General features: G+C 44.2%; 4 protein-coding genes across 4 annotated transcripts; 3 read left to right on the top strand and 1 right to left on the bottom strand.

Annotated features, from left to right (window-relative positions):
• Nucleotides 1-645: 645 nt before the first annotated feature.
• Nucleotides 646-4,989, top strand: FOBCDRAFT_194010 (uncharacterized protein; the record flags this gene model as incomplete). The annotated part of the gene is made up of 8 exons (XM_059608767.1): nt 646-919; nt 972-1,092; nt 1,290-2,152; nt 2,228-3,290; nt 3,363-3,902; nt 4,038-4,362; nt 4,425-4,526; nt 4,588-4,989. 8 exons carry the CDS (start codon nt 646-648, stop codon nt 4,987-4,989), a joined length of 3,690 nt encoding a protein of 1,229 aa, XP_059463691.1.
• Nucleotides 4,990-5,282: 293 nt separating this feature from the next.
• FOBCDRAFT_150849 (uncharacterized protein) lies at nt 5,283-6,886 on the top strand. Its single transcript, XM_031195624.3, has 2 exons — nt 5,283-6,345; nt 6,398-6,886. The coding sequence occupies exons 1-2, from the start codon at nt 5,360-5,362 to the stop codon at nt 6,780-6,782; spliced, it is 1,371 nt and encodes a 456-aa protein (XP_031028443.2). The 5' UTR covers nt 5,283-5,359; the 3' UTR covers nt 6,783-6,886.
• Nucleotides 6,887-11,522: 4,636 nt separating this feature from the next.
• Nucleotides 11,523-14,628, bottom strand: FOBCDRAFT_150845 (uncharacterized protein). Its single transcript, XM_054702533.2, has 2 exons — nt 14,337-14,628; nt 11,523-14,273 (listed from the first exon to the last, which is right to left on the bottom strand). Exons 1-2 carry the CDS (start codon nt 14,585-14,587, stop codon nt 11,834-11,836), a joined length of 2,691 nt encoding a protein of 896 aa, XP_054558508.1. The 5' UTR covers nt 14,588-14,628; the 3' UTR covers nt 11,523-11,833.
• On the top strand, nt 14,629-15,954 carry FOBCDRAFT_209856 (uncharacterized protein). The gene is made up of 3 exons (XM_059609290.1): nt 14,629-14,780; nt 14,839-15,385; nt 15,442-15,954. Exons 1-3 carry the CDS (start codon nt 14,778-14,780, stop codon nt 15,735-15,737), a joined length of 846 nt encoding a protein of 281 aa, XP_059463690.1. The 5' UTR covers nt 14,629-14,777; the 3' UTR covers nt 15,738-15,954.
• The last annotated feature ends 7,543 nt before the right edge of the window (nt 15,955-23,497 follow it).

Here is a 23,497-nt window from a genome sequence, read left to right as displayed (position 1 = left end):
GAATTCTCGCCTTACATACGATGAATGAATGGAGTTTTTTTTGGGTCTTGGCCTTCGGATTTCGGCGGAGCTAACCGAAACCCTTGGCGATGTACTGTTTAGCTGAGGATCCTTGTGGAGAAGACAGGGATCAAAAGGGAATGGTCTGAGGACTTTTGGACCCTGGACCTTGAATTCCTAGGCTGGATAAGGATGCCAAGGCGAAGTAATTTACAGAACCAACACAGATTACCATCAGACATATCCCATGACAAAAAAACATCCCACTGTCAGAACCAACACCACTGGGGCCTTGGAATTAAGGGTCCGTAAACGGCCCGGGCCTGCGCATCAATGCCCTTATTACAGTTAGGATAGCACTATCTAAGCATATTCGGGTTAGAATTCGAGTCAGTCGTTAGGCTAGAAGTGAAGTGACAGCGGTGATTTGACAAGGATTTAGACGATGTTGGCGGGTTCTCATGGATATGAAAGCTCCGAAGGAGAATCAGCTCCGATGACCCGAATCGCATGTGGACAAGGGATCTGCTCTCTTAGAAGTCGCTCAAGACATTGCATGTCGCGATCGAGTTCTTTTTTCTCATTCTAACTACACTCATTATTATTCTCTACTATACGGCCAACGCGGTTAAGACTACTGTCAACATGACGTTCACCAAACGCCGTTCCCGGCTTTTCTTATTACTCTTTCTTGTTACCCAATTTCTCGCTGTCACTGTATTTGCAGCAGAGTGCAGCAAGACGAAACTTTGCGCAACTGGTTGTTGTAGTAGTGCAGGTTTCTGCGGTACGACCAAAGATCATTGTGGTAAAGGATGTTTGAGTACTTGCGATTTCAAGACTGAATGCGACAAGAATAATCCGTGCAAGGGCAATGCATGCTGCTCCAAATTTGGTCACTGTGGCCTTGGTCCAGATTGTAAGTCAAAATTCGAATGTTTTGATTAATTTGAGATGCTGATTCTTGGTAGTTTGTGGCAAGGATTGCGTTGCTGGGTGTGATGCGAAGGGTGAGTGCGATCCTGGTGGCTTTAGCTCCAAGTTTGCCAACCATACCAAGTGCCCTCTCAACGTCTGCTCTTCCAAGCATGGGTAAGTCGATATAGCCGTTTGTTTTATTTGTTTTTTAGCATTTTTAATTAACAATGTTATAGCTACTGTGGCACTACCAAGGATTTCTGCGGAAAGAAAACTGTCAATCGCCTATCTTGCTCTGCCAAGGGTCCTATGCACAGAGTAGTTGGCTAAATCGAAGGATGGGCTTCTACCAGATCCTGCGATCGATACAGTCCCTCCGACATCCCAGACGGCGTCTATACACATATCAATTTCGCCTTTGCCAGCATTGACCCCAAGACCTTCCAAATCATACCGGCATCTAGCAAAGACCCTCAGCTATACCGCGAATTAGCACGCAAGAAGAAGATCGACCCCAATTTAAAGATATTCATCGCCATTGGCGGTTGGGCCTTCAATGACCCAGGTCCGACTATTACAACCTTCTCTGACATTGCTCGATCTGATGCAAACACGAGGACTTTCATCAAATCGCTCATCTCGTTTATTTCCACTTATGACTTTGATGGTGTCGATATTGATTGGGAGTACCCCGCTGCTGATGATCGTGAGGGACGGGAGGAAGATTTCGACAATCTTCCCAAGTTCCTCAGCAAGATCAAGAGTGCGTTAAAGCAAAGCGGTGGTCGTAGCGGTCTCAGTATCGCTATTCCTGCTTCATACTGGTATCTTCAGCACTTTGATCTTGAGAAGATCTCAAAGTACGTCGATCACTTCAATGTCATGACGTATGACCTCCATGGTGCTTGGGATACTCCCAAGTCATGGCTCGGCAACCATCTCAACTCTCATACCAACTTGACTGAGATCAAGGATGCGTTTGACCTTCTCTGGCGCAACAATATCGACCCTGATCAAGTCAACATGGGACTCGCATTCTACGCACGCACCTTCACTGCCTCCAGTACCGGCTGCATGTCTACTGGTTGTCTCTTTGATGCCGGTGGTCCTGCAGAGCCTTGTACCAATGCTGTTGGTGTCATGTCTAATCCTGAGATTATGCGCAAGCTTGGCGGCAAGATTGGTTCGGGCGACCTGGACAAAACTGCCGCCATCAAGACTGTTAAAATTGGCAGTACGTGGTTGACCTATGACGATGTCGATACCTGGAAGCTTAAGCTGGATTTTGCTCGCAGTTAATGTCTTGGAGGTGCCATGGTCTGGGCTATCAGCCAAGATACTTCGGACGGCAAGTTCTCCAAGCAACTGCAGGTGGCTACCGGCTACAAGTCTAAGGGTATATCAAAATTCAACAGCACTACGTCTTTCGGTGGTGGCGTCTTTATTGAAACCAGCGAAAGCGAAGCCAACACCGATATCAGTGGTGATCAATGCAAATGGACCAATTGTCGAAGGAAAGGCAAGGGCTGCCCTGGAAATTGGATTGCGGTTGAAAACCAATCTTCTGAAAAGTTGGCGGACCTCATGACCGATGATACTGGCTGTGATGACGACGAGGAGCGAACATTCTGTTGCCCCGCTGGAGTTACGCATCCCACCTGCGAATGGCAATTCTACAACAATGGACACTGCATCCCTGGATGTGGCTCCACGTCAGGATTTGAAGTTGCCTCATCCAAGAGATCGTGCAGTAGCGGGTATGCTCAAACCGCGTGCTGCAAAGGCAACACAAAAGGTCTGGATGTCTACCGCCAGTACAAGTGGTATGAGTTGGAGGCGGACTGCGCCAGGGATGAGGGCGACACGCCATGTGGATGGGACGTCCACTACGACTCACTCCTCGTTGAAAGCTGGGATGGTAGTGGGGACCAGACCTGCTATGATCGAAAGGGCCAAAGAGGAGAGAGACCCCTCTGCGAAAACACCAGAGACGAAGATAACCTACACTTCAGCAACTGCTACTGGTCTGACGATTACAACTTGGGTGTTACCGAGACAGTCACGACAGGGACCTGTCGTAGCAGCTGTCCAGACGGCAAGGTCAAGGTGGCCCTGAACTCCAAGAATAACAAGTGCGGGAAGGGCACCTCAGCCTATTGTTGCGATGTGACAGCGTCCTACGACGACAAAGATATCGACTGGGACAACTTGGAAGACTTGATCAAAGAATGGGTCGAGAATCCAACATGTCCCAATGTCAAATTCTCTGACCTCGAAAAGGGCAAGCTCTCGTCGCGTTCTCTGGATGCCATGGCCTTGGATCCTGATGAGCAGTTGTTTGAGCTGACCAAACGAGACAGCCTTCATAAAATGTCTGCGGGAATGACCATGGTGCTTGTAGTATAACAAGTTATGCAGGCTCAAAAGAACTCTCGCGCGACCAGGGAGTATCGGGAGCTGCTGGACAAAAACTTGCCCAAGAAATGGAAGCATCTTGTTACCACCACCTTCGCGGGGTCGTGGCTTTTCCTCCAAAACGCAGCCTCGACTTTGGAAGAAGCCTGGATCTGGGTCTGCAGTGTTGATGAAGAGGAGAAGTGGGAAGAAAGAAAGCTCAAGACAAATCTCGGAAAGCCAAATTCGACCTCGTGCTCCATCCCATCGCTCGACTATTACGATCCTTCGTCACTAGAAGATCCACGCGACAAGCCAGGTGACGATGGCATCGAAAAGTTCTTTGGACCTGCAAATCGTCCTATTGGCCCTCTTGGCCCTAATGGAAAATTCATATGGCCACTCAATGAGATGCTATGGCCATCCGAATGGGCCAACAAGGGTCTTGACAAGAGAGGATCTGGCAAGAGGCGTCCCTTCAACCCTATGTGTAACGATGCTGCGAAAACCACTTGGTTAATGCATTCAGAGCCATACCCTAGTGGAGATAATGGAGACTTCTTCGAAAAGAAAACCGGCGATAACAAAAGGTACTGGGTTGACAACATCGGAGGTGATTGTTATAATGCCATGGTGAGGCATGAAGGCACCCCTCCACCTAATCCCCTCCCCGCAGAATGGATTTGTGAGTAACAAGGGCCCTCTCTGATCTATCTTTAACCCAGAGGCGCTGACCAGATGCAAACAGCTGAACATCTCATCGAGCTCCAGACTGTCTCTAATTTTATAGAATACACAATGGGCGTCCCCCACCCAAAGTACGGCAAAAAAAGCCCTTCTAAACTCAACAGGAAACCACCATATAACTCAAATACACAATCCCATGTAGCTTGTGGCGTTTGGGTCAACGACTTCCAGTATGGGTTTCTCGCGTGGAATAACAAATATAAGGACACTCCACAAACGTCTTTCTTCAAACTGCTGGGCTCAAGTTCTAACGCCAAGCACATGGTGAATTGCGAGAAGAAGCTCAACAACTTGAAGGGCTTGGTATGTTCTTTTCTCTTTTTACTTCGCTTGTGCCTTAATTTCTCTAATGCACCCATCACTAGCTTTGGGACTTCAATGAGCCCGTCGGCAAGGATAAATGGAGAGACGACTATTCTGCCATGGACGACGATACTGTCAGACACGCTTTGGAACAATTGATGCTAGTAAGTCAACATCTCGATTGATCGTAAAACTAGTCATGCGGCATTCTAATACACTTGCCAGGTCGAACAAATCTTTCCGTATCTCAGAAAGGATGACATAAATACCAAGCTCAAGAGCGCCAACAACGAAGTAATAGCATTGCTGGACGAATTTGATGCCCTTTACCAAATGCAATATAACGCTAATCCTTTAGGTCTCTCCACCATGTGGAGGAACTACATGTTTCAGCTACTGACAAATCTTCAAGAATTCGCCAAAGAATGGTTAAAGCTCCGGATTGAGGAACTCAAGTCAAACATAGAAGCTGAGGTTGTAAGAAGGATGGCAGTGGTTGTTGCTCAGGTGGGTCTGAATGGTCATGGGGCCGCTGTTATTTCCCAGAACACAATGATCGAATTCTGGAACTCGGTTGTCAATCATCAGAATGGTTACGCTGGCAACGTTGATCAATTCCAGCCCTAAATTTTTAAAGACTAGTTTGCAGTCTTTTGTATATAGAGTACATGGAGTACATAGTCGTCACCTATGTGTGCTGCCTTGCAGGCACAGTAATTAGTCTAGTCTAGATATTCGGAGATAATGCGGCCGTTTTTTTCTGGCCTAATTGAACGGGGGCAGAAGTGGAGAGAGGAAAATCGAATGAACTTAACCATCCATGCATGAGTCAGAGCTTCCTGTTTGCGTAAGCATTGATCCACGTGGTGGGGTTTTTCTTGAAATGAAATAAAACATGCCACTAATTCAATCCCCTTCATCTCTTGCAATTCACTCACTTACCTACAGCCTCAACTTTACCAACACAACACAGCTGAGCGCCGTGTTTACAACTACAATGGACCCGAATCTAGAGCTCTGTAGGAGCTTAATGCATCTTAACTCAACCGAGCACCGTCAACGCCTCCAACATCTTCCCGCAGAAGAATATGCCAGGGTCAAGGTAATCGCCGAAAGAGAACAGGAGGCCCAGAGGTTGGAGGAACTCATTGCAGGCCGGGACCTCGTCCAAGTGGCCTTGACTGATCCCTCCGAAATTATAGCGTATGAACCGCTGAAATATGCCCTCCTTGGCCGAACCACCTACGACCGTGACGAGCATTTAATGGTCGAATGTATCACCAACGATGTCGCAAGAGCGAGTTTCACCTTAGTTCATTCTATTGCAAATTTTGATGAAAGTCCTCGGCCTTTACGCTTAGATGCCTGGAAGCTAGTCTATTGCGACATATGTTATGTCGATGGGGGTAGTGCTACACTACAGGAGATCTACGAAGAACGCCTTCGAGAAGAACAGCTCCAAACCCCTGCCGCCCGTGCCAGAGAGCTTGTGCGGGATGATGAACTCAGGAAAGCTCGGAGGAACGCTGAATGGATGATTCCGGCTATTGAACGTTTTTCAGATGAGGCACAAGCACAGGTGGATCAGGAATACAGGCAATCCATGGAACCCTTCTTGCAACTTTGCCAAGACGAACGAACGAGGCAAATCATCTTGGCACCGCAGGGATACGAGAAGACCCTGGAACGAATCTGGAAGCGCGTATCGCCGGCGCCGCCAGCCTGGATACAAAAGATCCTCAAGGCTAAAGAAGAATTTGGTTTTATCTACTACATGTCCAGAAAAGTCCAACAGAAGCATGGAAATAACTGGCACTCAGTCTGGAGTGGTATTAACAATCTCTCTCTGCCAAACAGAGTAACCTGGGACAGTATCCATTGCCAGGGCTATAGCAACAGGTTTACTTTGCGTGGACTGGAAACTGAGAAGTGGCCTACGTTTTATCCCAACGAGAGTATGGCAGAAGATGACGACTTGCGAAAGTAAGTCAAAATATGCCTTTAGCAAAGAATGCATGTACTAATTACGCAATAGATACTTCAGAGAATACAGAGAAGAGAATTATGATCTTTTGACTGCTGGAATTCTATGGAATACTTTTATCGTCATTCCTATTGAATTGACTTCCGAGGAAAATCTCCAGCGTACAGAAGCTAGTGGTGATCTTCTTGATCCTTACTGGGTTTGGGCATATGATGCAGACTGGGACAGTTCGGAAGAAGAAACTGTATTCAACGGGGAGAAATACCAAGGGCGTGTTAAGGTAGCCATTTGGTCGGTTAACTCATGGTTCTATGCTGCTCGCTGGGAGGGTGTAAGTCTTCGGGATATGTGGCTGAAGGCACAGCAGCATCCGGAAAAGTTATGGATTTGTTACACGAAGGAATTAGAAGAGTGGGATCATGAGCCATATGTTTAATCTCAGTCTTGTAGATATAGCTAGCGTTCTTATTACCTCACTGAAGGAGGAAGACACTGAAATACATTGTATGGGCAGAGTTATATTTAGAATTTTTATATTGAATGTTATATTTAACTGTTTATTAGTTATAATATAACTTTAAATTCTATTAATTCTCTTAACCTTACTTTCTTTATAAATTAATAGATAGTAATATTAGTATTAAGTATAAGTTATATTATTTAATATATAACTATATTATGATAAGAATTAGGTTTCTAAATAGGTAAACTAGTCTATATTAAGTTTATATTTATAGAGATGTAAGGTATTTACTAAATCAGCTTATAAAATATTATATTTCTTAGTAATAAATAAAATATATAAAATATATTTAAGTAAAGATATTTTATTAATAGTTAGTAAGTTAAGTTCTGTTTAATATTAAATAAATATATATATATTTAAGTTTTCCTTTAGTATTTAGTAAGATTATTATAAAATTAATATTAAGCTAAGAGGATTAATACTAATTATATTAAATTAATATTAAGTATAAAGTCTTAATGTTAATTATATTAAATAATTATAGTAGGTAATTAATAAAGAAAGATAAGGTATATATAGAGTAATTGCGAACACACTGCTGCTGCCTTTAGTCTAGTGGCATTGCCTAAACAGGCAAGACATATGTGCCGCACATGCACCTAACAGCATATCACGTGACCCCCTGTATATAAGACAAGAATCGCCTCTGTCTCTACTAACTTGTATCTTTGACCTTTGCTTCCTCCTATACCCTGCCTTTCTTTATCTGGTGGTGTTACCTTTCTGAAAATATCGCTGCCTCTAGCTTAGCTCCCTTCATCTGTCCTGCCACGTAATTGTTATAATTTAGAATGTAGTTCTCTCGCATTATTTGTATTACCCTAATGCCCGATTATAGAGCGCATTAGATATGTTCTAGTATTTATTTTTTACTTTATCCTCTGGTGTTATTACTACCCTAATCTGTATCTTATATGGCTTTCTTTCCTATCCTCTTCTCTCAGTATCTAACGCCAATAATATAGAGATAGTTCCCTAGGTTAAGCCGCCTTACAGTGGTGTAATGCTTCTCAGGCAATACCGTAACATTTTATAATAATAATATCCCTTATAAGGCCTCTAGTTAATGCCTATCTAATAATAGAGATGCCGCAGTGGCTTATTAATGCCCCCTACTGCATAATAGAGGGTGGTGCTATCTTGGACTCGCCTCCTAAGCCTGGTACGGGTGGTATGGGTTATACCAGAGGCCTCTGATATAAACTTGCTCCTTGATTGGTTCTCTCAGCTGGTAGCGCTGGTGAAGTGTTTGATTATGGGTTGCTCGATGGGACCTAAGTCACTAATTCCCTGTTCAGAGGTTACCAAGACTACCCGCCGCTTGGGCAGATGTTCCTTAATTCCTTCCTGTTAGTCTTCGGCTCACTTGTTTCTGTGTGGATTGCAATAGCTTAAAAACTTTAGAAATAGGGTAAGCTATAATGCCGAAAGGAATGATTGGGCAAAAGGGAGGATAGGGATGTGCATTCTACGGCGAGCTGTTAGTGTTATATATATGCGACCTATGTTAGTCTTGCTATTACAGGATTATAAGATGCTTATAACGGCGTCTAGAGCCCTCTAAATGGCTTAAAAGGTTCTAGACTAATAATTAATATATATAGATGCAGGGTTAAGCTTTATTAAGGTTAGATAGAAGAGCTAGTGCTCTTAGAAACTTTCTACTCTATACTATCTTACTAACTGGAAATGATGTGTTGTATATAAATAGCTAATACCTATTATAATCTGCCTTATCTGGTGAACTCTGCCTTGCTAGTAAGCGGCGCGGACCCCTGGTGATATATAAGATATATGCCCTAGCAGTAAAGTGATTAGCATAAGAGAGGCGGCTATATGTCTTCTGCCTTAACTTTAACCACTGTGATCTTAAAGAACGAGAAGAAATACTAGGATAGTATAGGGCTTGGTTCTTTAAAGGGGCTAGGACTTATTTGGCTGCATAGTTTAGCTTTAAGCATATAAGTTAAATAATGCCTTACTATAACTATCTTTATTATAGTTATATTATAAATATTAATACCTCTTACTATTTTCTTCTTTATATACTATAACTTAAGTATGGCCTCTTTTATTATTAACCCTGAGGGGCAGAAGGCATTTTAGAGCTTTCTCCTCTCTCCCTCCTAACTATGCCTTTTAGCTCTTGGTGAGTCTAGGGATACGGCAATTTGTATTCCTTCTGATATTAACTCTGATACCAAAGATAAAGATAATGCAAGTTAAGAGCTCAATGGTTTGCAATCTTATGGATATAATAGCACTATAGACTTTTTAGGTAAGTCATTAAGACTATAATGCTCTATTTGGATAAAAGGCTCTAATAATAGATATCTAGATCTAAGTGTATTTATATACGATGAAATTAAGTTAGATGCTATTATTAGCGCAAAAGCTGCATTAGTAGTATTCCTGACTTAAGGAGATATAGCCTTAGCTTGGCTAAATAAGACGGCTGAATCTTTCCTTATTAATGCCGGATTAAGCTAGCAATCTTATAAGATAGATTACCTACTGGCCGAGATCATGCCTATAGAGGGTTAAGATATTTATTTTAAAACCCCCCCTACTAGCCCTAAAAGCTAGTTATACCTAATTATAATTATTACTAAATAGCTCCTACCTAAACCAGCTATTTAATAGGAGAAGATTATATTTAATACTATGTTTGCCTATAATATCTGCAATAGCTTCTACCATCATTAGGATCGCCCTTTAACTAGGGTATAGTCTCTGCAGACTATTAGGCCCATTGAGGTTGTATAGGCCTTATTATAGGAATACGAAATACCTGCTAGTACCTTATTTAAAGATATGCTTCCTAAAGTCTATATCCTATCTCGCGAAATATCCTTTAATAAACTGTATTAAGCATAAGACCTGGATAATATAAGAAGCAAGTCCACCGATGTTGAGTCTAAGTATATAGAGGCTAGGTCTGGTTCAGATGCCCTTATGTTATCCACGTTGCTATTACTAAGGCGCTTCTAATATAAATCCTCCTAGATGTATAATACTATATATAAGAATGGTAGTATAGGTAGTAAAGCTATTAGAAATAAGGACTGGAATTACAGGCTAGGATCTTAATACTATAAATAGAATTACTCTTCTCTTCCTGATGTTAAGAATCCTGAGTTAGAAGATAATGACTTAGATGATGTCCACCTAGGTTGTAAGCGCCTTAAGGTCTCTAAGCCCTCTTCCTATGCTGGTATAAGTTCTTAAAGTTCTAACCTAAGAGGACCAACAGCGCAAGCATAGCTATTATAAACTAGGACTTAAATATCTGGATATAATATTCGCAGTCCTATGCTATCACGGGAGCTAACCCCACCTGTGGCGGAAGTGTTTGCTTAGTTTAAGGAATGGCCCCTTGGCGGCGCTGTACTTAAACGGATCACCGAGGGCAGCAAGATAACATTTCAGCTATAATTTAAATAGGACCCTACTTTATGCTAACCGCATAGTGATAGTTTTATATTATATCTTAAGCGCAAAAGGCTGCCTAATATCTTATATTTGCTTTTGAAGTCGCGGAATAGAAGTCAGCCTCAGGCTAATAATAGTTTATCTATATCTAATACTATCTATATGGCAGATCCTAGTATTAATGCTCCTAGCAGTGATAATAATATAAGCAATGGTTCTGATTCTAAGTATAATAGCAATTAAGATATCGTTAAAGAATCTTACTACTAGATATTCTAATGCAAAAAGGTCTAGCGCCATAGATAGATAGTGGAAGATAATGACCTCCTCTGGTAATTAAAATAAGATAAACAATTAGACTTTAAGATTATAATAATTTTAAAGCATATAAAGAGTGGTATAAAATAACACTAGGATATTATAGAGAGAGTATAAAGGGATAAGATGATAAAGGAAGTTTAAAGTAGTATAATTAAAGTATTATATTAAACATAAGCTTTGCTAAGTACCTAAAGCGTGTTACATAGCGGTGAGAATGCCATAATGTCTTTACGTTACCTAAGGCTAAAAACAGTAAGAGGCCTTTGCACGCATGTTGGCCTATATGAAGCTCGCTGCAAGCAATTACTATCACACTTTGCCGTATATAAGGCTATTATAAGTAATTGAATCTATGTTTTAGGCTATCTGCAGCGATTTGTAAGGAGTTAACGCGGTTTGGAAGCAATTAAGACCACGTTTTGGGCTTTTATAGCAAGTATGCATATATTATGCAGCTAGTTACCAAAGTGATACGTGCGCCCCTTTATAGCAATAATCCCATTTCGCCAGGAATCTCCGCTTTAGTCCTACAGGGCGCCTCCACAGACTCCACTGCAGTTAAGCATCAACACAAACAATTTTTCTCTGCACACATTACGCTGATCACACATCCGGGTTTCTCTTCTTAATACTGTCATTAAGTGAGTGATAAATAGCTGACTTTGCACTTGAAACTACAGTGCGATACGGGTCCAGCGTCACGGCGTCAGTGGTCCATCATTGTACTTTTATCAAAAATGCCCAAAAGGGCACTAGTCGTGGCGCATGCACAGTGTACCGCTAGCGCTACTTGGACCCCTGCCCTCTACAATCACTATCACCATCTAGATGCCTTAGCATTCGGGCAATGAATAGCTTGTCGTGCAATCGACTTCTGGCCGCTTACTATTTAGAGGCCCAGTCTCAATTGTCTTTATACAGTATCTGGTCTTAGCCATAGTTTGTATCCAATCACACTCATCAACACGTTTCCTATAATACTACAGTACATTAATGAATTGCATCTAACAAGCGAACTAATTACTCGTCCTGGACTACGTGGCGCCATACTGTATCAGTAGTTCGTAACATAGGCTGTAACAAATAGCATTAGATAGAAGCAGAAACTGATCAAGGCCCCTACTTCTCGTGGACCTCGGTTCACAGAGGCCATGGGCCTTCTTATGTAACCTCCCATAACGACCTGCGCCGCGGCTTCTACTCTCCCTTCAATTCTTGACTGGCTTAACTGCTAAAGGCTGGACCGACTCCGCAAGAGACGGTGGTTGTTGTATCGCATCCTGTGTCGAGGCGAGGTATGCCACGCTCTGCATTGTATCCGGATGAGTTGCTCCCAGTGTGTTGCGACGAAGATCTAGGGCGGTTTGATGAAGCTCTAAGGCTGTGTTATACCGGCCCTGGTTATGGTACGTCGTGGCGAGTGACGCCATGCTGCTGATCGTATCTGGATGCTTCTCCCCAAGCACCTGTCGTCGGAGTTCTAGTGCTTTGTCTTTCAGCTTCTCAGCTTCGTCATATCGGCCCTGCTCATGGTATGTCATCGAGAGGTCTGCCATGGTCCAAATCGTGTCTGGATGCCTTCCCCCAAGCACCTCTCGTCGGAGATCTAATACTTCTTGGTAGATGCCTTCGGCTTCATCATAACGGTGCTGGGCATGGTATGTCGTCGCGAGGTCCGCCATACTCCAGATCGTATCTGGATGCTCCCCCCCAAGCACCTCTCGTCGGAGTTCCAGTGCCTCGTCCCTCAGTCTTTCAGCCTCATCATATCGGCCCTGGGTATGGTACGCTGCCGCGAGTTCCGCCATACTCCAGATCGCATCAGGATGTTTCTCCCCAAGCACCTCTCGCCGGAGGGCTAGTGCTTCATCCATAAATATCTCGGCCTCGGCATATCGGCCCTGGGTATGGTACGCTGCCGCGAGTTCCGCCATGCTGCTGATCGTATTAGGATGCTTCTCTCCAAGCACCTCTCGCCGGAGGGCCAGTGTTTCACCCATAAATATCTGGGCCTCGGCATATCGGCCCTGCGCATGGCACGTCGCCGCGAGGTCTGCCATGCTGCTGATCGTATCTGGATGTTTCTCCCCAAGCACCTCTCGTCGGAGTTCTAGTGCTTCATTTGTCAACCTCTCAGCCTCATCGTATCGACCTTGTGAATAGTATGTATCTGCAAGATCCGCCATACTCTGCATGGTATCCGGATGCTTCTTTCCAAGAACTTCCCATCGGAACTGTAATGCTTTTGCTTTTATTGGCTCGGCCTTGCCATATCGGCCCTGCTCATGGTACGTCGCTGCAAGAGACGCCATGCTGTTAATCGTATCCGGATGCTTCTCTCCGAACACCGCTTGTCGGAGACCCCATGTCCGGCTGTCTACCGGCTCCTTCTCTCTCCATCGCCCTCGATCGTGCAGAAAGCGCGATACTCTTTGAAGCAGAGTTGCCGTCTTGGCCCCTGCCCCGCCTACCTCCGCCCACTCACCTACTCGAATAGCATGTGTCAGGTACTCCTTGCATTGTACCCATGTAGCAGGTTCTGATGACGGGAAGAGGTCGTCCACTACCTGCAGCGCCTTGCTATAGTAGTATCCCTCGTCCTCTTTTGGCCCCTTATCTAGCTTTAATGCATTGCCAATGGTTGGCACTACAGAGCCTCTCACCCTCAGCCCATATCGTATAGCCTCTTGCATGAGCTTATGCATCTCGTACCTTCGGCCACCATCATCTGTCTGACGCAAGCCGAGAAAAGAAAACTCTCTTAGTCGTGTGATGGCTTCCAGGACCTCAAGCTCCGAGACTTGTCTGGTTGAGTCTTGAGAGCCAACAGAACCGACAGAGCCGGCATCATATCGACCAGCCGCCACCATCAACTCTTGCGGTATATCTTGACTATCCACATATGCAACCACATGGAGTATCTGGTACGATATCTGGCTCTCTGTTCGAATCCGCTCTGTCGAGATCCTCCATGTCTCAAGCACACTATTCGATACCTCCGGTCGTCGATGTCGGTCAGAATTGCTCACCTTTAGCACCTCCCATCGAGTCTTGCCTTGTCCGAGGAGATCCAGGTACTGCTCGGCTGTCATCGACATCCGCCGCATGTATGCGCCGGCTTGTGAGATCGCCAGTGGGAGGCATTGCAGCTCTTGCAGAAGAGCATTCACTCCTGCCTCCTCCACTGCCTCTTCCGCAGTTAAAGGCTCATCTCGGACCCTTGCGAGAAGTGTTGTTGCCTCACCTACGGCCATCGACCGCACCTCGATACCACGACGCGCTCCAACAAGCGTGCCTACAATATGGGCGTCTCGACTCGTCCACAGCACCGTCCCTTGTGACATGCAAGGCACGTATTTATGTAGGTTCTCGTCCATCCCTTCCCCTTTCGTTTGACCCACTCCAAACAACCTCAGGTTATCGGCGTTATCGAGGATCATCAACCATTTGGGTCGAGCTTCGATCTCGTTGCATACCGCATCTAGCAGATCTCTCCCGTCAAGCCGCTCATCGACCCCGAGCTTCTTGCCAATCGTCTTATAATCGGCCAGAAATGTCGCTTCGCTGTCGGCGTGCACCCAAAATACGCAGCAGTCATCGTCGGCGTCACATCGTCGATATGCGTAGTCTAGCGCGATCTGTGTCTTGCTTGATTCATTCCTATGTTAGCCCTTTCGCGATAATCATACCATGCCAAAAATGGACACCTACCCTGATCCTCCTAGGCCCCAAAGCGCGGCACAACAGGATCCCGCCGTCGGTGGCAAAAGCTTATGTAGTCTGTCGATGAGATCTCGACGATGGACCAGGTCCTCATTGCGGGGATATGGGATGACGCGGATGACTTCGGCGCGGGCCGCTGGGTGGGGCAAGTGGTAATGGATATCACCCAAGTTAATTCTAGCATTATCGCCAAATCGGCTGCGAGTGACGCCGCGTCGATGCAAAGCTGGCTGATCCATTTTGTTGCTAATTATTAGCGCGCCAATCTTTCGAAAGTCGCCAAATTTGTACAGTCTTACGTCCAGAGAGGGGTCGCAAGAAAGTTAAGAACATCACGAGACACAGCCTCACTGATTGGTCAGAGACAGTGCGCATTTGCCATCAGACAACCATAATCGTACTTCCACTTACCACCAACAGGCTTCAACAATGGTACTCACCTCTTGGCCCAGTTCTCGTATAGGCTTCTTTTGCTGATTTTATCGCGCAGACAGAGGCAATAGGAGCAGCGGCTAGCATCATCGGCATTATCGGTGCGGCATTTACTGTCATCCAGGAGATCCGAAGCGCGCGGGGCAGGGTCCGAGGCACATCCGAGACGCTGGATAACGTGTCTAAACACCTAGACGTTATCGACGAGTCACTTAGCCTCGTTCGCGAGGTAGATAGGTTGCAAACGGCCAGAGTCGAACTGCAAGTGAAGGCCATCACCGACGTTGCCACTGAGCTTAGATCATTCCTGGACAACCTTACTGCCAGGCAACAAGAGAAGGCCATATCACAGTTCTTCCACGCGCTGAAATCGGGCGACAAGGACGACAAAAAGTTACAAGGCATCCTGGACCAGCTCGACCGGGCTCGTAATAAGCTCAGGTTGCGGATCTCGGTGGCTCAAGTCGGCTTACTGGGAAACCTCCAAGACGGCTTTCGAGTTGCATTCGGCGTTCTCGAGCAGACAAACACTAGGGTTAACAAAGTGCTCGGGATCAACTTGGCTCTTATGGATATTATGAAGAACCGAGCGCTGCAGCGGACAGGTCAGACAGGTATATTAGTAATCGCACAAAACAGACCTACTGACGAGACTTCATAGCGGATGGATTCATACCAGTTGATATTGCTGACATACTAGCGATGGGAATATCCGCCTCCGATAATACGACGAGCATAAGCAACTCCAACGAGGTAAGGGAAACAAATATTCATGGCAATGTGACGCTTGGTCAGGCCCGAATAATGACGGGCAATATTGGGGTAGAAGCTTGGCAGAAAATGGCAGGTCGCAAGACGACAATTGCTAACAACCAGTTCGGCCACGACGTCCGAATCATCACTGGTGACATGGGAGGGGAGGCGGCGAGGGGCTTCAACGATTCCTTCTGGAAGTGAAATTATTGAAGTCTACGTTCGAGCATGGCTACTGAACCTGTTACCACCAGTCATTTCCATCCGGAACTACTGTGTCAGCATCGATCGCCCTAAACCATTCACAACCATAACTTTCTTCATGAGAAGACCTCTGTCTCCGCAAAGCAGTGATTACATAAGGTGCCGCAGTAAATGCTGATAGAGAAAGGGATTCCACAGCGGTGCCCTCGAACTTAAGATAATACAGGTAAATCTCCAATGTTAAAATAGTAGTATCGCTGTAAAATCACCTAGGAAGTTTGACGAACCAAGTATGCAGACAGGTCAAAGTCATTCAACCTGGCGCAGCATTGAGGGTAACTCATTGGGAGATAAAGCTTGCATCAATCAGGGTGATGTGTGAGGAAACATGACATTTGGACCTACGTGAAGCGTCTGATTTGACAGTTCCCTGAGGTCCGTTGTTGACTGTATATTCCGGTCGAAGTATGGCTTCGTCGAGTAGGTACGCCATACCCTTCATGCAGTGATTATCGAAGATGAGCTGAGTGTGGCTGAAGTAGGGCGTGTGGCTGGTTAAAGTGGAGTCAACAAGCATGTTCATGATGTTAGTATCGAGCTTGTAGTGCTTCTTGCTCTCCGGATCACGCCAGCAACAGAGCTGCGAGCAAGGAACACCGGTGCAGTGCAGAAGCTCGTAGACTTCTTTCCACACGGGACGAGAGCCCGTCGACTTCCTGATCAGCAAGCAGCTGGTCTCTAGCAATGAGCTGTCGGCCCGTAGCCCCACGACCGCGACTCCGGGTAGTCGCAACTGCCGGTTGGATTACCTCTTTATAAATTCTTCGCTTACTAAGGGGCAACCAGTAGGTGGGTAGGCCATTGCCAACAAAGAACAAAGGATACATTTCCTTCACGGCTGCTTAGAACACGTGACCATAAGCTCATCAGCAGGATGGAAATGTTCAGACCTTGACTCAGGGCAACGGTGTGTTGAACATTTGGGGGAAACCAACGGTGCGGCAAAAAGTATCGAAATTATTTTTTTATTAGTCCAAGCTGAAGACCCCAACACCTTAGACGAGATACGGTCATCCGGTTTGAAGCAAAGGTGAACAAAATCGCAGATAACGCGTTGACGTAAAATCACGTCAGCGGCTGAAGTCGAGAATGTTAGTCTTTCAGCTTCCTGCGCTTCACACCATTGCAACCAATGCTAGAATCCCCCCTGTAAAGGATCCGTGGTCCGATTAAAATTAAATCGATACCAGGATGCCAGCATATTCGCAGCATGAACAACGCGAGCTCAGCCACAACCAGTTCCGCGACCATACTGTCATCCACCAGGGAGACATTCAAGGGAATGTTTACTATGGCGTGCCCCACTCAGCGGCTCGCGCCGAAGTCGTTCGCGTCCTTCCATATCCCCGCAACGAGGATCTAGTCTATCAACAGGATCTCATCGACAGTCTAGATAAGCTTTTACCATAGACGGCGGGATCCTATAATGCCGCCCTCTGGGGCCTACCTATAGGCGCAGGAGCTTAGGGTTAGAGATAGGATAACCTGGCCGCCAGTCCTAGGCGGGTTCACGCTGAACCACAGCGGCCGGTAGGGCGCAGGGTCGGCTCCTGCGCCGGCTGATTGGCCTGGCGAGCCGGGCGCACAGACCAGTTATGCAGAACCACGGTTTATGCAGGACCACCGGCAAAAGCCTAGCCTAGCTAACCCCCTGGGCTCTACCCTAAGGCTTTACCCTAAGCTTAGGACTTTACTGCTAATACTAAGACTATATAAGATAAGACTAAGGAGTTATTTATATTATATTAAAATAATAAAAGAAATAAGCTAAGAAGATAACCCTAAGTCTTATTATTATCTTTACTTATAAGATTAACTAACTTATAGTAAATAAGATAATTCCTGCCTAAAGGTATAAGAAGAGCTTAGGGTTAGAGATAAGATAACCTTCTAATTTACTATAAGATTAACCCTCTGATTTAATATAAGATAACCCTTTAATTTATTAAGCCTCTCTTTATATAAGTCTTACTTATATTTATATATAATCTTAGTATTAGCAGTAAGGTTTTATAGCCTTAATTATCTTTTTTATTACTTATCTATATAGGTAAAGGCTAAGTTTTTTAAATATATATTAAATAAATCTCTCTTTTTAATTTATTATAAAATAATTATTTAATTTACTATAAGATAAGCCTCTAATTTACTATAAGATAAGCCTTTAATTTACTATAAGATAAGCCTCTAATTTACTATAAGATAATTATTTAATTTATTATAGGATAATTATTTAATTTACTATAAGATAACCCTCTAATTTACTATAAGATAAGCCTTTAATTTATTATAAGATAATCCTTTAATTTATTATAAAATAGCCTCCTAAGTTACTTAGCTTCTCCTTATATAGGTCTTACTTATACTTATATAATCTTAGTATTAGTAGTAAAGTTTTATAGCCTTAATTATCTTTTTTACTACTTATATAAATCTTAGTATTAGTAGTAAAGTTTTATAGCCTTTTTAATTATCTTTTTTACTACTTATATATAATCTTAGTATTAGTTATAAGGTTTTATAGCCTTAATTATTTTCTTTACTACTTATTTATATAGGTAGAGGCTAGGTCTTTTAAATATATATTAAATAAATCTCTCCTTCTAATTTAATATAAAATAACCCTTTAATTCACTGCAGGATAACTCTCTAAATTATTATAAGATAACCCTTTAAATTATTATAAGATAATTATTTAAATTATTATAAGATAACCCTCTAATAACCCTCTAATTTACTGCAGGATAACTATCTAATTTACTATAAGATAACTATCTAAGTTATTATAAGATAACCCTTTAATTTAATATAAGATAATTATTTAATTTATTATAAAATAACCCTTTAAATTAGTATAAGATAAGCCTCTAATTTACTATAAAATAACTATCTAATTTACTATAAGATAACCCTTTAATTTACTATAAGATAGCCTCCTAATTTACTAGGCCTCTCCTTATATAGGTTTTACTTATACCTATATATAATCTTAGTATTAGTAGTAAAGTTCTATGGCCTTAATTATCTTCTTTGCTACTTATATAAATCTTAGTATTAGTAATAAAGTTTTATAGCCTTCTTAATTATCTTCTTTACTGCTTATATATAATCTTAGTATTAGTAGTAAGGTTTTATGGCCTTATTTATCTTCTTTACTACTTATTTATATATATAAGGCTTAGCTTTTTTAAAGATAAATTAAATATATATCTCCTTCTAATTTAATATAAGATAACTATTTAATTTATTATAAGATAACTATTTAATTTACTATAGGATAACTATTTAAATTATTATAAGATAACCCTCTAATAAGCCTTTAATTTACTATAAGATAACTATTTAATTTACTATAAAATAAGCCTCTAATTTATTATAAGATAACCCTCTGATTTATTATAAGATAATCCTCTAATTTACTATAAGATAGCCTCTTAAGTTACTTAGCTTTTCCTTATATAGGTCTTACTTATGCCTATATAATCTTAGTATTAGCAGTAAAGTTTTATAGCCTTAATTATTTTCTTTACTACTTATATAAATCTTAGTATTAGCAGTAAAGTTTTATAGCCTTTTTAGGGTTAGGGTTAGGATAGGGTTAGTATTAACTATCTAAGCTATCTTTGCCCTGGTGTTTTTCTCTAACTAAGATATAGCTAATAAGAAGGAGAGGAGATTTTTCTAGAAGAAGGTAATAAGGAAATAAGGATATAAGTAAGAAAATAAGAAATAAAGGAGATAAAAAGAGAGGTAATAAGGGATAAAAAGAGAGGTAAAAAGGGGTAAAAAGAGATAAAAAGAGAGATAAAAAGAGATATATAGGGAAATAGGCTAAAATAAGAGATATAGCTAGGATAAGCTAAAAGAGAGATATAGCTAGAAAAGCTAAAAGAGGGAGATATAGCTAGAAAAGCTAGAAAAGGGAGATATAGCTAGGGAAAGCTAAAGAGAGGGTAAAAAGAGAGGTATAAGGCTAAAATAGCCTATAAGAGGTCTAGGAAGACCTTCTAGAGGTATTCCAGGCCGACCTAGCTAGGCCTGCAGGGATCTCTTTGGCTATAGAAGCCGCTAAGATAGCCCTAGTTCTGGTCAAGGTCAGGCCTATTGTGGCATCAAGCTGGGCAGCTGCTAGAGGGCCTACAAGCTGCTGGAGCTTCTTATAGGTCTTGGCAGTCTCTAGGTCCATAAGGCCACCTGCAGAGATAATAATAGGCTGAAAGAAGGCCCCTAAAGACCTATATTTCCGGCGTTTTTCCTCTGCAGCCTCTGTAAGGGTGCTATAAGGGTCCTCCCTTGCTGAATCCTTAGAAATAGCAACAATTTGGATATCATAGAAGTACCGGCTTGTTCCTAAGGTAACAGCTAGGTCAGCCCGTAGGCTAGTCTCCTTATTAACTAGGGGTTCTTTTTCCACCTCTAGGGAAGGCTGGCTGCTCAGGGCTCTATAAAAGGCCCCTACAATCTTATCATGCCTTGCAATCCACCTTCTGCTAACACCTTTACAGGTATCTTCATAACCTAAAGCTGCTATAGCGCCACAGGAGCTACAGGGCAAGCTAGGGGGCTTAATAGAGTAGAAAAGCCTGCTTCTCAGGGCTTCAGTAATCTCAGAGTCTGCAAAAGATAGGTCTTTCTTAGTAGGCAAGACTCCTAGCCACTTACGGCCTAGATAGCTAGTATTTTCAAGCCTAGCTTGCTTATAGCTAGTAGGTAGGTCCTAAAGGAAGCTCTGTAACCTAGCCTGATTAGCCTCTTTTAGTACTTCCTGGGCTGTTTTTCCTAGCCTAGGACCTGTATTTATAGGGGGCTTTTTTCTGATTTTTTCCAGGGTAGGTTCAGAGGCTTCCATGGCTGCCTAATGCAGCTGTGCAGCTAGCTCCTTATGTAGGGGAATTCCTAGGCCTCCCTCCCTGACTAGAAGGGCTATAAGGTCCGGGCTAGGCTCCTTAGGGCAGTCACTAGGGCTTCTAGCCAATAAGGCTATAATAGCCTGACTAATAAGGCTATCAGCTTCTTCCCACAGGTCTTCAAGACCTATAGGGTCTAGTTGCCTCTATAAATGCCTTAGAAGGAGCTGTATACTTCCCCTAAGAAGGAGGAGGGCATGCTGCTTTAGTAGGTCTTAAAGGGCAGTTAGGGCCTCTTTTAAGGTCCTTATCTTCCCTTCTAGGAAGGCTCTTTTAGGCACTATAGGTCCTATAAAGGAGCCTAGGTACTATTAAGAGACGATTGAACAGTAATCGTCTAATAAATTGTGTTATCTCGCTTAGATTTTGGACTTGAATCGGTTGGGCTTGGGCCGAGTTGCTGATTGGCTTAAAATAACCCCAACCCCACACTTGGGGTTAGCTAGTACGAGCTTGGGGTTAGCATAATGCAGAGGAAAGGGGACTATAATTGATAGAGAAAAACAACAAGACTGCTTCTCTCTTTACTTTCTCTTTACTTTCTATAATCAAGATTAAAGAGGCGATATCAAACAACAATGGAGGACATCGTACAGCTCAATCAGGATTATCAAATACTCATCTGCCGGCTATGTCAAGCAGCCGTTCGGCCCGGCAGCAGCATTGAGTCACATTTTCGACGGCAGCATCAGCTCAAGGGACAAGTGCTCAAGGATATCATAGACTACTATGGTGAACTAAAACTAGCTGACCCGAAGCGTATTGCAGTACCAGAAGATAACGGCCCAGCAATCGAAGAGCTCGTTATTTCAGGTGGGTATAGCTGTTGTATATGCCGATATCTTACTATTGCATACGATAATATTGTCCGTCATTGGAGAGAGGCAGGGCATAATACAGCAGAGGAACCGTGGACTAAGGTGCGGCTACAGACGTGGATGGGAGGAAGGCATGCGCGCTACTGGATCGTTCGAGATGATAGCGATAGGAATGGCCCGTTAGAAGTGGCTAACAAAGCTGATGCTGGAAATCAGAGTGCTATAGACAAGGTCATTGCTGCAAGTCTGGCTCGACTAAAGGAAGAAGACGCCGTACGACTACGGAAGGGTGACTTGGAGGAAGATATCGACCGTGATTCGCCGTGGGTCAAGAGGCTAGGCTGGGTACGACACTTTGGCTCCCGGGACTTGATCAGTATTCACGATGCAGCCCAGTGGCTACGGGCGAGGGCAGCAACAGGCAGGTGGGCTCAGAATCAGGAAGATGAGGAAGCAGCTCGTGAGCGACTATTGCTCAGCCGGCTCGGACAGAGCTTTGATCGTGAGGTGGACCGTTGCTGCTGGCGGCTCGATAGCGTGCCGACCGAGACGTTGCAGTGGCTCGGCAGCATCACATCAATGACCCCAAGCGGCGTGCCGTTTGGCCGTAAAGGCAAGGAAGAATCGATGAGCCAGTATAAGTCTGTCGGTCACCGTTACTTAAGCTTCTGCTGGAAGGCATACCGTATCGGGCGGAAGGAAGCGTTTAAATGCTGGGCCGTTCGCTTTACGGATGAGCAGTGGAGCTTATTGCATGATGTCGCTGAAGAGCTCGAGAGTGATAGGGTTCCAAGCAGTCATGACAGCGGATTCTTCAGCGGCAGAGAGAGACAAGCTAAAGATAAAGACGAAGACGAAGACGGGGACGGAGACGGAGACGGAGACGGAGACGGAGACGGAGACGGAGACGGAGACGGAGACGGAGACGGAGACGGAGACGAATATCAAGACGATGATGATAGTGACGAAGGCGAGCAAGGGGATGAAGGTATGACTAGCCCGCTGCAGGATGCACTAGACCGAGCCGTCTTCCGGTTTATCGTGGCTTCGATCAAAACTCACGTTGGCGGAAACACATATACGAATTCGCTACTGTGCTTCTGTGCGGCACTTGGTATCAAACCACGCCCGATGGGCTATATAGAGCCGCATTTATATACTGGTCTGCTAGCTGCTATAGTATGGTGGGCCCGGCTGTTCTTTTTGGAGGCTGCATTTGAGAATCAGCCGCTAGATCGGGACGAGGTCGGGGTCGAGGCCGTACTTGCATTTCAAGAGCAGCATACATCGTGGATGTGTATGGGCACTCACACTGTCATGAGCACGATCATCGGATGGATGGCATACGGGAAAGGGTATCGGCAGAAGATGGGGGGGCAGCCGTCGATACGATGGTCCGAGGACGGAGAGGGCTTATTTCACATGGGCGAGCATATCAGCGTCGAGGATTTCACCCGCACACTGCGCGATGAGGTGACCGAGGCAGAGAAGCTACTGGATAAGCTGTTCGGGGGGGTGTGGCAGTCGGTCAGTAAGAAGATCGATATGGGGCGGATCATCGATAATATGGTACGGCTCGGGGCAGGTCAGTCATTCGCAAGCAACCCGAAGAACAACTGGCTCGAGCCCGGGCCGGCAAAGGTGATGCGGCTGATGGAAGCATCGATATGGGATGCTGCAAGGGTTCGATGGAAGCGACAGCGTGTTAAGAGGTGGCTTCGAGACTTGCGGCTGCTGCGAGAGACGCTGCTCGTGCTCGTACATACGTGGGGTGGGCTTCCGGGAAGGGGACCGGAAGTCACAACACTGCGGCACTGCGATTCGTGGCAGCTGATCCGGAATATATTCATATTAGATGGTCAGGTCATGATCGTGACCGATCGAGATAAGATGAAGGCAATCCGTGACAACGGCCGGAAGGTCGCACGGTTCGTCCCCGACCGGATCGGGCGGATGATTGTGGCATATATCGCAT

This window comes from Fusarium oxysporum, chromosome I, assembly GCF_013085055.1.
Source record: "Fusarium oxysporum Fo47 chromosome I, complete sequence".
Classification (NCBI taxonomy): domain Eukaryota; kingdom Fungi; phylum Ascomycota; class Sordariomycetes; order Hypocreales; family Nectriaceae; genus Fusarium; species Fusarium oxysporum.
This window is presented reverse-complemented; position numbering and strand designations above follow the sequence as displayed.

Bases quoted from the DNA above. Each gene is read 5' to 3' on its own strand.
- FOBCDRAFT_150845 (XM_054702533.2), bottom strand. From the start codon at position 14,587: ATGGATCAGCCAGCTTTGCATCGACGCGGCGTCACTCGCAGCCGATTT. The intron at 14,274-14,336 runs GTAGGTGTCCAT...GAATGAATCAAG, and splicing joins TGGGGCCTAGGAGGATCAGG to CAAGACACAGATCGCGCTAG.
- FOBCDRAFT_150849 (XM_031195624.3), top strand. From the start codon at position 5,360: ATGGACCCGAATCTAGAGCTCTGTAGGAGCTTAATGCATCTTAACTCA. The intron at 6,346-6,397 runs GTAAGTCAAAAT...ATTACGCAATAG, and splicing joins GAAGATGACGACTTGCGAAA to ATACTTCAGAGAATACAGAG.
- FOBCDRAFT_209856 (XM_059609290.1), top strand. The intron at 15,386-15,441 runs GTCAGACAGGTA...GAGACTTCATAG, and splicing joins CCGAGCGCTGCAGCGGACAG to CGGATGGATTCATACCAGTT.